This window comes from Tamandua tetradactyla, chromosome 8 (genome assembly GCF_023851605.1).
Source record: "Tamandua tetradactyla isolate mTamTet1 chromosome 8, mTamTet1.pri, whole genome shotgun sequence".
Taxonomy (NCBI): Eukaryota; Metazoa; Chordata; class Mammalia; order Pilosa; family Myrmecophagidae; genus Tamandua; species Tamandua tetradactyla.
In genome coordinates, this window is record NC_135334.1 from 17,177,483 (window position 1) to 17,189,771 (window position 12,289).

General features: G+C 46.8%; 1 protein-coding gene across 7 annotated transcripts in view; it reads right to left on the reverse strand.

Annotated features, from left to right (window-relative positions):
• The window catches only part of GRAMD1B (GRAM domain containing 1B), a 185,899-nt gene that overhangs the window by 17,014 nt on the left and 156,596 nt on the right, over positions 1-12,289 (reverse strand). For all 7 annotated transcript variants that reach the window (XM_077112619.1, XM_077112616.1, XM_077112618.1 and 4 more), the window contains 9 exons: positions 12,132-12,235; positions 11,253-11,348; positions 9,961-10,041; positions 8,229-8,344; positions 6,060-6,216; positions 4,679-4,868; positions 2,977-3,120; positions 1,811-1,929; positions 1,510-1,652 (listed from right to left, as the gene is read on the reverse strand). In XM_077112619.1, the coding sequence (XP_076968734.1) occupies positions 1,510-1,652; positions 1,811-1,929; positions 2,977-3,120; positions 4,679-4,868; positions 6,060-6,216; positions 8,229-8,344; positions 9,961-10,041; positions 11,253-11,348; positions 12,132-12,235 (1,150 nt within the window). The remainder of the gene's footprint in view (positions 1-1,509; positions 1,653-1,810; positions 1,930-2,976; positions 3,121-4,678; positions 4,869-6,059; positions 6,217-8,228; positions 8,345-9,960; positions 10,042-11,252; positions 11,349-12,131; positions 12,236-12,289) is intronic.

The window sequence follows — 12,289 nt, forward strand, 5'->3', positions numbered from 1 at the left end:
AGTGAATGACATGGGATTCCTTTCTCTCTAAGAGCTTCCCTCATGCAACAGCAGAGATGAACCATAAATCATAATACCAGATGGCATGGCGACAAGGGCACAGGTTTGCATTCTTAAGACCTAGGTCTTAGAACTTGGTGGGATGTGATTCTCTCCAGAGATCCCAGCTAATGTAGGTAAAGCACCCATATAATACTTTGTAAACCACAGACAATAAATAGCAGTTATACAAGTTTTTCTAGAACGATGTTCTGTAGAGAGGAAATGGGAACACTTGGTAGAGAGAATCATCGAGTCCATCAGGACAGGGAGGTGAAGGTATCTCAGAGGCTTCAAAAAGGAGATGGAATAAAGAATGAACCAGTGGTACCCCAAAAGAGCGGGAGAAAGATCAAAGGTAATGGGGGAGTTATACAGAAAAGTTAGGGTTTAACAAATGAATATGGTTGCTGAATCACTATATTGATATTTTAGTCTCAAATATCTTAGAGTAGCTAGAAGTAAAAACCTAAAATTGTAGAATTGTAGCCCATTATCAAACTCTGAAATTTGTTCTGCAACTAATTGTTGCAATGTGCTGTGAAATTTATTGCTTTTTGTGTATGCTATTTTCCAAAAACAATTAAAAAAAAAAATGCCACCTACCACTCAAAAATATATAAAAATACACATTGCTTAAATATTTGGCTATTTTTTTTAAAGGTATGAAAAACAAAACATTAACATTGTATGAAAACACAAAATGAAAAGATGCACTTTTTGGACTTTGTCAAAGTGTTTAAGTCATGAACATGTGAAATCCAATCTGAATTGAACCAACTAACAGAATAATATGGCTTATTTTAATTGTATATATATTGACCAATGCCTTTCAAAAGCACATTTTAGTGAAATAGAAGGAAAGAAAACACATCCTCAAACATATTTCATTAAATCTCTGACCACAACAGATACTTTGTTAGTTTTCTGTGTTGTAGGATTTGGGTTTTTTTGGTACTTTGTGTAGTAAATGAACTTTTTTTAATGTGACACTTAAATGCATCTTTAAAAGCATATTCACAAAGAAAGAAAACATCCAGTAAAAAGAAAAGAAGAAGAAGGGGACAGAAATAAATAGAATTGGACTTTGACAAGAACATCAAAAAAGATGTTGGGCCGTGCAACAGCGGCTCAGGGGAAGAGTTCTCGCCTGTCATGTAGGAGATCCGGGTTCGATTCCCGGAGTCTGGCCATGCAAAAAAAAAAGAGAGAGCTGTTACCACGAGGGAAAATCTAGTGTGGGGTATTTGAGAACTCACTGTACTATCTTTGCCACTCTTATGTAAATCTAAAAATATTCCAAAAAATGAAACTCCTAAAGAGAAAAAACTAAAGAAAGAACGAGCCACCGTGCAGCATAGATCCAGCGTCCTCCTCCCTCCCCGGAGACACACGGCTGCTCTCCACGGGAGCCCCCGACCTGCAATGGGAACCTCTCTGGAACCCCTCGGGGCCCCCCCGCCTCCGCACCTGAGTCGGCTCTTGTTCCGCGCCACGCGGGTGAGGGTGTAGCGATTGATGGTGTAGAAGTAGTCGTGGTACGGCACGTCGTGGGTGAGCACCTCAGCGTCGATCACGTAGCACTCGCTCTCCTGGCTCGCCTTGTACATGGTCTGGGGGGGGGGGGGGGGTCCGGCAGATGGGACCAGAAAGAGGTCCGACGGGAAGAGCACGTCCTCCCCCCACCTCCCCACCTCGCCACACGACACTCGCCTCCAGAAACTTCTAGCATGTTCCAGCCCCCACTTAACTGCCTCTGCCTCGCACTGACCTGTGTCTCCCTGACGGTGGCGGTTTTGGGAGCCAGTGGGTTCGTAAGGGTGATGGTATACAGAATCACTCGGCTCTGGTTTCCGTTCTCTTCCTTTTTCCATGGATGGAAGATGATATCTGAGGGTAGAGAGGAGCCTTGGAACCAGGAGGGGAAAAAGCACCCCCTCCCCACTTCTGAACGTCCCCCCACAAGTGAACTTCTTTTGACCGTGCTGACCGCCCCAAAAGGAAGCCAGGGAACGCCTGAGGTCCAGGGGAGAGGCAGCGTGGTGGAGGAAGGCAGGGGCGTGGGGTGGGAAGACGGGGAGTCAAAGCAGAAAGAGGCTCATTGTAGCATTGCCAAAATTATAAACAGAGCTCCAGAACGCTGATTGTTTCTGGGGCTGGGGCAGGAGGTCCCAGGGCCACCTACGGGGCTTCTGGCAACACTGGAGCTACTGTGACGAGGGCCTGGATCCCCTGGGAACAAGTCCTCTCCTCTAAGGCATGACCTCCCGGTGCTCTCAGCATGTTCTCTCCTCCTGTAGAGGGACTGCTGATGCCCAAATGCATTTTCACAGAGTAGTGTGCTTAGCAGCTCGGCTAGGCCAGAGCTGTAGCTGACTGGAGAGGAGACGGGGGGATGGAGGGAGGCTGGAAGCACGAGCTCCTGGATTCAAACCCAGCTTCAGGGACTTCTTAGCCATATGATCTCAGGCAAGTGGCTGGAGTCTCTCTGAGTGTCAGCTTCCATATGGATGCCTGGGAATCACAGTCCCCACCACGTGTGAGGATGAAATGAGATGATGTAAGGTACATGCCATATAGCAGGTACCTCCCAGTAAAGCAGGAGTTGCTATTCTTTAAGAAGTGGTGACCTCCATGAGGGCAGCAATTGGGCAAGTCTGGCTCACTGGTGAGTTGTTGAGGCCCAGTACTGAGTGCCTGGTGCACAAAAGGCAAGTAAGCAGAGCTGTTGTATTTTTGGGAGGTGCAGGCAAGGCAGGGCTCTGGGGGAGCTTAGCACAAGGTGAGGCAGCAAACTAGGGCCCTGTGCTATAAGATGGCCTGGGAAAGGAGGATACTGGAGAAGAGGGGGGACAAGAGAAGAAGGAAGGAGGAAAAGTAGAGGGGAAGAGGGTAGAGTGGGACAGCGGGGAGGGGCTCGTCCCAGGCAGCACGGACCGGAGAAGCGCCGCTGCTCCATGAAGTCCCTCTGGAAAGGCGAGTCGGTGAACAGGAGGTCGTACAACTTGTCCACACTGAAGTTGAAAACTTCATTTACATACTGGCGGCCACTCAGGTCATCATAGAAGGCCTGGACCTCCCCTACACAGAAGGGAGGATGAGGAATCAGAGTGGCGTGGGGGGGGGGGGGGGGGAAGGTGACCCCAGGGCCATTCCCTAGAGCAGTGTCTCTAGATTATGCGGGAACAGCAGCGGAGAGCAGAAGAAGGCCATGGAAGTGGCCAGCTGGGCTCGTGGTCCTAGCTCTTGATAACCACGCTTCTGTCCCTTTCCTTCCCTGGGATGTACACAAATCCTTCTAGCTCGCATTCTATTCATTCATCGTCTACAGAGAGTTTGGGAATGGACTGTTTGCTTTTATACTTTCAAACATTCTTAAATTGATTTTGGACTAAAATTCAAGTAAATGATGACTTCCTGAGCCTACCCAAACTCAAAAGATTGGTTATCAATCGTCTGGATGTCAACCACCATCGACAACGAGTGGCACTCTGGCCCCTGGCACATCTGCTGACCTGGTGGGCAGGGAGCCCTAAGTTCATAGGCCTGTTCTCCTCCCAGAAGGTAGCCTATTTCCCCCATAATTTAACAACCTTTAATTCTCTGGGTTTTCTTTCTGCTACCTGAGCATGTGTCTGAGCTTGGAGGTAAGTAACTAAAGGCCCAGCACTCCTTCACCTGTCAGCAGCTCTGCCCCCAGTTACTGCCTGTGCATGTGTATATGTGATGGGTAGAGGTACCTGGACATTTCTGGCAGCCCCACAACCCTGTGAGTTTCCCACACGGCCAGCACCTATGATTATACAGGTGGGGGAAAACAGTCACATTTTTATGTGAAAGGTGCCTCTGGTACTATACAGTCTGGGAAGCCATTCATACTGGTCCTGGGAAACCAACCAAAGCCTAGCAAACCACTCCAGGTGTAGCAACTGTCCAGAGATGAGTAAAGGAGCATTGTCAGCATAGACTCACTCACGGGAACTACCGCCAACTCAATGGAGGTAAGCCATCAACCAATTTAACAAGTACTCTGAGAACTTGTCTTCCTTCCATGGTGGGTAAGAAGCAGCTTCTGCATGAGGTCCTAGATGCTGATCCCAGGCAGGGGTCAAGTAAGAAGCTGTCTACTTAGAAAATTTGAGACAACTGATGGATGTCTCCAAAGTCTGTCTAACCCAGAAACACCTTTTCTTCCAACACAGCCTAAAAACTCTCATGCTGGAGTCACTACCTAATTTTGCAGCTATCTTCAGTAAGTTTCCATTAAAATCTAATTATTTCCAGGGAGCAGATGATTGGCACTTTCCTTGTGGCATAAGAAGAATGCCTTTCCTTGCATCTCTGTGCGGGACAGAGATGCAAGCCAAGGTGATGCCAACAAGGGATATGCTCACTAACCAGACTGGATAGCAGGATGTCATTATCTGTTGAGCAAGGAAAGACAAATATAGAATGATGAGGATCCTGTAGTGAGTACCTGGAAAAAGAGATGTTTGCTAACAACAAAATGTACCTTTCTCTTTTTGTAAAGCTCTCTTTCTCACTCTCCCACCAGGAACATAGAGAGGAATTCCGGCCTTCAGAAAAGGATACAACACAGAGAGAAAAGGCCACTGTGCACCCATTTTCAAATGCCTACCTTCATCGTGGGTGTCAGAGGAGTCACTGAGCTCAGTGGGGATGTCTTCATTGTCGTTGAAGTCCAATGAAGGAGAATTCACCGGCGCAATGATTTCAATCTTCTCCCCTATGATGTTGTCAATGGCAAGCTCCTTCTCCAGGGACCCATCGCCATCCAGCACCTCCTCCTCCAGGGGCAGGCCATCAAACTGGAGAGAAGACAGAGGAGTCACCCAACAGTGGCAGGCTGATCTGGATCTGCTCTCCCAAGGGAGATGAGGGTGAGCCTGGCCTTGGGAGCGCTCACATTCAAAACAGCTGTGAAGGACCTGGGCTGATAGCCTGCTCTTTTCTTGCTGGCCATGGCATCAGCACACCAAGCCTTACAAGTCAAGAGTTAGCTCCTTCAATCACAGTCCTTTCCTGGAGTCACATCTATACCATGCTGCAACAATGTCAGCCTGCCTCTGGGCAGTACCTTTCATTTCTAAGAGCTCAAAAGCCTTCATAAATATTTCTGGATTAATTTGTCCATTGTTTTGGAAGGGAACAAATACAAATCGTCTCATTTAAAGATAACCTCAGAGAGAGAAAATGGAGATGAAGAATCAAATTCAGATGTTTTCATTCTAAGGCCAGGTGGTCTGACCCGCGGAATACAAGGAATGCAAGGCTCTGGAATGCAAGGCTCCCTTCTCTCGGAATGCTTTCCTGAGGAATGCTACCCACCCTTCTTACCAGCACAGATGCTGACCATCTCCCTTCAGCAAGGTCCTAACTCCTCTATAATGAAGCCCCAAAGTACAGAGATCCTTCTAACACAGTGGGAAAATAAGTTCGAGTGCATGTACTAGGAACTCAATGATTATTTACTGAATGAGCAAATAAACAAATAATAGATGATTACAGCTCTATAATCATGTACAGTATTGACTTTAAATGAAGACAGTGAAAAAAAACACACCGGGAACAGTTCTCCATCAGAGAAGCTAACTTGATTTGGAGCAGCCCACCAAGAACACAGCTGACACAACGGTCTTGGGTCAGGGATTCTGGTTATAATGGCCAAGCTCTAGACCTCTCCCTCTACATTAGGCAAGGAAAACGTGAACTAGTCTGAGCTGGGCCCACAAACTCAAAAGCTATATAGAGCAAGGTGAAGGGAGAAGCCTTCTAGAATGCTCAGAAGTCCAACAAAATCTTGTGTCCCGGGTATCTAGAATCCAGCTCTGGACCCTAGGAAACTATTTGATCCAGGATGCTTCCTTGAAGGAATTGATTGTGAAGTAACCAACCTCCCCTCCACCCACACCTCGTGTTGGGTTCTAGTGGGGTTAAATAAGGTAGGAAACACCGGCCCCCGTGTTGGGGGATAGAGGCACAGGACTCACGGCTCGTACCGAGACAGGGGCTTCACTGCTCCCCGTGGACGTCAGTGTGCTGTTGGTGATGGATTTCTTTGGCAGCTGTGGACTGGCATCCGGCTTGGTCTCTATGCTGCTTTTGGATGAGCTGTCATTCACTTCATTCTCTTCTACAGGGATCTCCTCACAGTAGCTGAGAGGTAGGCAGGGGGTGGGAGCGAGGACACCAGTGAGCCTATGGGAGCCTCCGTGGTCAAGACCACCAGCTATTCGAAGAATCTCAGACCTGTCTCCCCATCCAAAACTAAGGTTTTCCCGCTTCTTTGTTTTGTGTCTGATTTTCCTCTTATCAAAAAATTTCCCCTTTTTGCTCTCCTGAATCCTCCTTCGGCATCCTCCTTAGACTTTATTTCTTCCTGATCTGTTACTCCTCTTTACCTGTTTTTCTCACTTGGTGCCCAGCCCATCAAATCTCTGGGCTCTGAGCACGTATTCTATTTCCCACATAGTGAGGAGGACAGGACTCAACACACTGCACTCCATCGGGGGTACTGCCCAGGCTCTGGGTCATGATTCGTCAGCTTTGGGGGGTTCCCTCCTCACGATGACGGGGGTGCAGCATCTCATTATCCTTATCATGGCTGTCATCGTCCTTGACTTCTGACTCATACTTTACAAAACTCTGCCCTTACACATGACCTTACTCAGACACGCAACAAGTCTGAGTAAATCATTATGTACATTTTAGGGACAATCAAACCGATACAGAACAGTAAGTGATACCACCATCAAGTATCAGAATTAGTCCTTGAGCCCAGGTTTCCACATTGCACATTCAATGTTTTTATTCCTCTTTTGTTCCTTTCATTCCCCTCTGCCGCTCACACTCTCACCCAGCCTCTGCCTACCTTTCCAATCTCAGGCAAGCTTTGAGGCCCTGTCTTTCGTATCTATCAACAGAATATGATATGGTTGAGCTTCCTTCTCCTTAGGACTTAAAACAGCAGCTCCTTCTCCTTAAAACAATAGCATATAATAGAATGATACTCCCTTCTCCTTACAACTTCCTTCCCTTAACATCCAGGATACAGAATTCTTCTAGTGTTCCTCCTACATAACTAGATGTTTTTTGATCTCCTCTGCTATTTCTTCCTTCCTCTCACTGGAGTTCTCAGGCCCAATTCTTGGACTTCTTTCTTCTTTTTTTTTAATGCAATTTTACTGAGATATATTCACACACCATACAATCCATCCAAAGTAGACAATCAGCAGCTCAAAGCATCATCACATAATTGCGCATTTATCATCATCATCAAGTTTAGAATATCTTCATAGCTTAGACTTCTTTTTATATTTGCTCAATCACTTCATGACTTTAGTGAATCCTGGCTATCCATTAATAATTCCCAAATTTATGTCTCTAGACCAGAATTCTCCACACTCATACACCGACTGCCCACTTAGCATCTGCACTTGACTGTGTAACAATCACCCCAATCTTAGTTTGCCTAAAACCCAAACCTGCCCTGCCACAGCATGGCCCATCTCCATTTGTATAATTCCATCCTTCAGGGTGGTGAAAATAATAAAAAACTTCAAGTCATACTTGATTCCTTTCTTTCTCTCACATCCCACACGTCTATCTACCAGCAAATCCTTCCAAATATGTCTGGTTCTATCTTAAAAAGATAAACACTGACTACTTTAATCATTTCTACTATGACCTTCCTGGTCCAAACTATCAGCACTACTCATCTAAATTATCTAAATTATTCAGTAGCCTCTTAGCCAGTCTCCCTGCAGTCTCTTTTCAACAGAGAAGTCAAAATGATCCTGTTAAAATGCTAGGTTAGATCTTTTAAGTTATCTGCTCCAAACTGTCTCAAGATTCCCTGTCTTGCTCTGAGGAAAAGTCCACCACAATGGCCCAATGACCCTTAGAATCTCAGCTGTTTACTTCCCTCACCTCATCTCCTACTACTTCTCCTTCATATCCTACATGGCCACAGAGCCAACCTGCTATTCCTTCTGTCTGGAATGTTCTTCCCCAGGAACTCCCATGGTCCTTTCCCTCACTTCCTTCATGCCCTTACTTAGATGTCACTCCCCAGGAAGGCCCCCAGTGCCATCCACCCCCTCCTCGGGGAGACCCTCCTTAGAGGGGGCTTCCTGAACCCTGGGCTGCCGGCCCCAGCCCCTACTCACCCCATCGTGTTGAAATCATCATCAGGAGGGACATAGTCCTCGTCATCGCTGGTCAGGCCCAACTCGTTCCCATAGCACTGGTGAACAAAGTGCCAAAGCTCTTTGGGACACAGAGGCTGCAGGGGAGAAGAGAGATGATTGAGCCTTCCCCCTTCAGATCTCCCATCTGCATGTGGAGGCTCTGAGCCAGGCTCGCCTCTCCTGGTAATATTCAAACTAAAGTCTCCTTTGCAGAACCACGAGGAGAGTAGCCACCTCCTTGAGGACCCCATCTCCTGCCTCTCCTTCCCTCTCCTTGGGGATTGCACCAAGACATCAGTCTTCTATTCAGAATATGGATTCTAACAAAGCCAGGAACTTAGCCCTTCCTTGCCTGTTCTCTCAAATGAAGTTTTTAGAACGACCAATCGGACCTTTTAGGATGGTAAATGCCCCAGTTTTGGCTCCTATTCATGAGGTGACATTAAGGGGTAAAAACCTGGGACCAAGGGGAAATTGGGGGGGGGGGGGCTGGTAGCAAAGGTGATCAGGGAACTTCTGATGTGGACTCTGCCCACCATTCACCACCCCCCACCACCCCCACAGGAATCTCCTTCTGTACTCACAGGCCACACAGATCCCTGCTGGATCGTTTTCAGGAATGAGGTTCCACCTCGAAGGTGGCCCATTCCATGGCCACTGGAAAGAGTCCTACAGTCTCATAGTTTAAGGGGCCTTAAAGATCGTCTCATCCAACCCTGTGTCAAAAACCCGCATATTTTCTTCTTCATTCTGAAGTAGCATCAGTTTATCTGTGGTTCTACTCATTTTTTTCCCCTGATCACACTGAGTGTCTATACAACCTAGGGGAAAGCAAAGCACTGCCCTGCCAGTCCCAATGTGATCTAGTTCATGCGCAATTCAGAGTTTCCATCAAAGAACTGAGATCAGCAGGAGGCCATGAATGAGTCTTAGATTGAAAAGGAAGAAGGTGGTAGGGAGAACCATATGCAAAAGAAGGCACAAATATTAATTTAAAAAGGAGCAGCCTATAGCTTTTGTAAAAACATCAAACTTGAAGAACGTTCATCAGGCAGAATTTTGACAGTTCTTTTGTGACAGCATTTGAGAACCACTTGGATGATTCTATGTCTTACTCAGAAGTGACAATAGTTGTGAACTGAAAATTCAATACTAAATAGTAAACCTACTCAATTTCCTTTAGACAGCAATGGGTTTGGGCTAGAGTCAAGGCAGATATATATATACTTACATATACTCATGCCATGTCATATAGGCACACATATAGACACACGAGTATATGTATCTGTAATCATACATGTATATGTACACACACACACACACATCTTTCTCTGCCTCTTTTTCTGGCTTGGAGACTGCTGCCCAGCTCCCCCACCACATCTGAGTGCCGCCTTCATCCTTGTCTCGTCACAGTGTCTTCAAACACTCGAGCAGTCAATTGTGGCCCTGAAGTACCTGGCAGACGAGTGCCTTACTCTTGGCAGCTCGGGGGCCCTTCACATAAGAGGAGATGCTACACAGGGCCTGGGTCATTACTACCAGTGTGAGGATGAGACTCGCCGCAAAGCCTTGGGATTTCTGGAACCACAAGGAGACATGACTTTCTTTGGCACTGGCCAATGCCACGCCACGGGGCCCACCTCCAAAGGGAAGGGTCACTGGGGGTGGATGTGCATCCTGAGACAGAAACAAGTAGCTGGGCAGTACTTACCTTTTCGAGGAGAGCATTCTGCCAGAGCCGGAACATCATCATATATGTCCTATCTCGGGCCCCAAATGAAGTGAAAAAGTGCTAGATTGGGAAAGAAAGGGTAAGAAACGCCTGTTGAGACATACAATGTAATGACAGAGACATGGTGCTCCTTTCTTTAAGAAAGTCGACTGATTTCATCCTCAAGTACCACTGACTCTCAGTTACCCGTGGTCAGGGCACAGGCATGTGAGCAGCAGGGGTGGTGCACTGAGGCCTGGGTGACTGGAATTCTAGGTCCTCGCAGGCCTCACCCACGCTATCCTCTGTGATCCTCAATCTGGTTTGAAATGCTCATCTCCATAAAACAATCCTGTTCTGCTACCTACTAGAACTGAGTAAGCAGTGAGCTATAATCTAGCCAAAAGGACCCTTTCTTTTATTAATTCAACAAATATTTGAATATTAGCCCTGTTCTACATGGTTGGGATACATCAGTGTGAAAAGCAGAAAGAGGTCATGCGTGGCAGCCTTTTATAGTTTGCAGGAAGAAGGCGACGGAAACCAAGCCCTGGCTGAGCCAGAGCAGGTACTGGGTGCTTCACAAATGCTATTTCATTGCAACCACACAGAAAGTCAACAAAACTGCCAACATGTGATGAAGGGAAACAGAAGCTGGTGAGTTTGGCAACTTGTATTATCACAAAGCTTGTTAGTACAAGAGCTAGAATTCACCCCAAAGACTACCTGACCCCAGAGGCCCGAGGTTCTTGCCAGAGGACTGCTCAAGTCCAGGGAACTGGAGACTGTGCCATCAGCAGAGAGGCCCACCCCTAATCCTGAATCTAAGGTCTTCATGTCTGGATAGCAGTCGAAAAACATAGCGATTTTTCTACCCTACATTTTATCTACCATATTCTCCCCATATGATCTGGGCAATTCATTTCCTATCAGACTCCTCATCCCTCTTTGAGCTGTAACCAGCTAGGCTGATATCTAATGAAAAGCAATTCATCTCTGTAGAGTTTACAATCCGATGTTTTCAAACAGATGGCAGCATTTCAGGACCCTGTTGAATACGGATTGCGGACTTCATTTTATGCACGAGAAAACCAAGGCTTAGAGAGGTTACATAGCGTGCCTACAGCCACAGGCCTCATTTCCAGTATTCTGCCCCTCTAGCCCGACGCCTGCTCAGCCTCTGACCACCCTGCCCACTGCGGAGTGAGCTCCTGCATTGTTCTTTATCCCAATCCCATGAGCCTCCATACTAATGCAATGTAAGAGAGCAGGGTGTGGGGGACTCCACTTACCTTTTCTGAATCAGTGCAAACTTGGATGGCATTGGGAATGAGGCGAGCTGTTTTCTCTTTAGTCATGGAGCAGATGTCTTTCAAACGGACTGTCAGCTGGCAAACCCACAGGGACAGAGAATGGATAACAAGCAAGAGGGGGCATTGATAGAGTCAGGCCAAGGCTATTCTCATGACCTCATTTCTTCTCATGACAGAAGAAATCAGATCACCGTTCAGATATTTCGCTACCTAGAAGGGACCTCCTTAGAGCTCATTGGGTTTAACCCCTTATTTCCCAGAGGCCACAAGCTAGGCAGTGACTGAGCCTCATGTAGAGCCCAAAGATGTCTTGATTCTTGGTCCAGGGATATTTTTCATTTCTACGTGCAGAGGTCCCATCATTATTTGCCACATATAGAAATGAAAAACACCGGAGCTGGAGGGAACCCTAAAAGTCAATTATTTTACCTCTCCCCATATTTTATAAGATGAGGAAATGTCAGCAAAGAAAAAAAAACAAGACTACCCTAAAATCATACAGCTAATTAGTCGCAGAAATCCAGAAAGTGTACAAGCCAGTCCTTTTGAATCCCAAGGCTATTTCCTTTCTATTCGGCTATGCTGCCTTCTGTTGGAGCCCTTGCCAAATATTCCCTAGCATTTGCCAAAAGCAACTGCTCTCAATGCTTCCTTCTACCCCCAAGAGGGAGAGAGGGGGAGACAATGGCAGAGGAGATTCTGTTATTGGGGCTCAGAACTGGGTACCCTGCAAGACTCGGATGTGTTTTTGTTCACTTAAGGTAGAGTATGAAGTCAGCCAAAGGGAGAAAGTAGAGGCAGCTTGCTCAGCCTCAGCCTAGGGGACAGTCCAAGGGAGCATGCACCCCAGCTCTTTACCAGAGTTTCCCAGCGGAAGATGTTGCTGTAGAAGCAGATCCAATTTTCAGAGAGGTAGAGTCGGCCCTGAAGAAGAATGTCTCTTTGGAGTGCACATGAGTAATCTGTGGTAGGATGAGGGACAGGGGTGCTCAGAAGCAAGAAGCATTTTCAGCAAA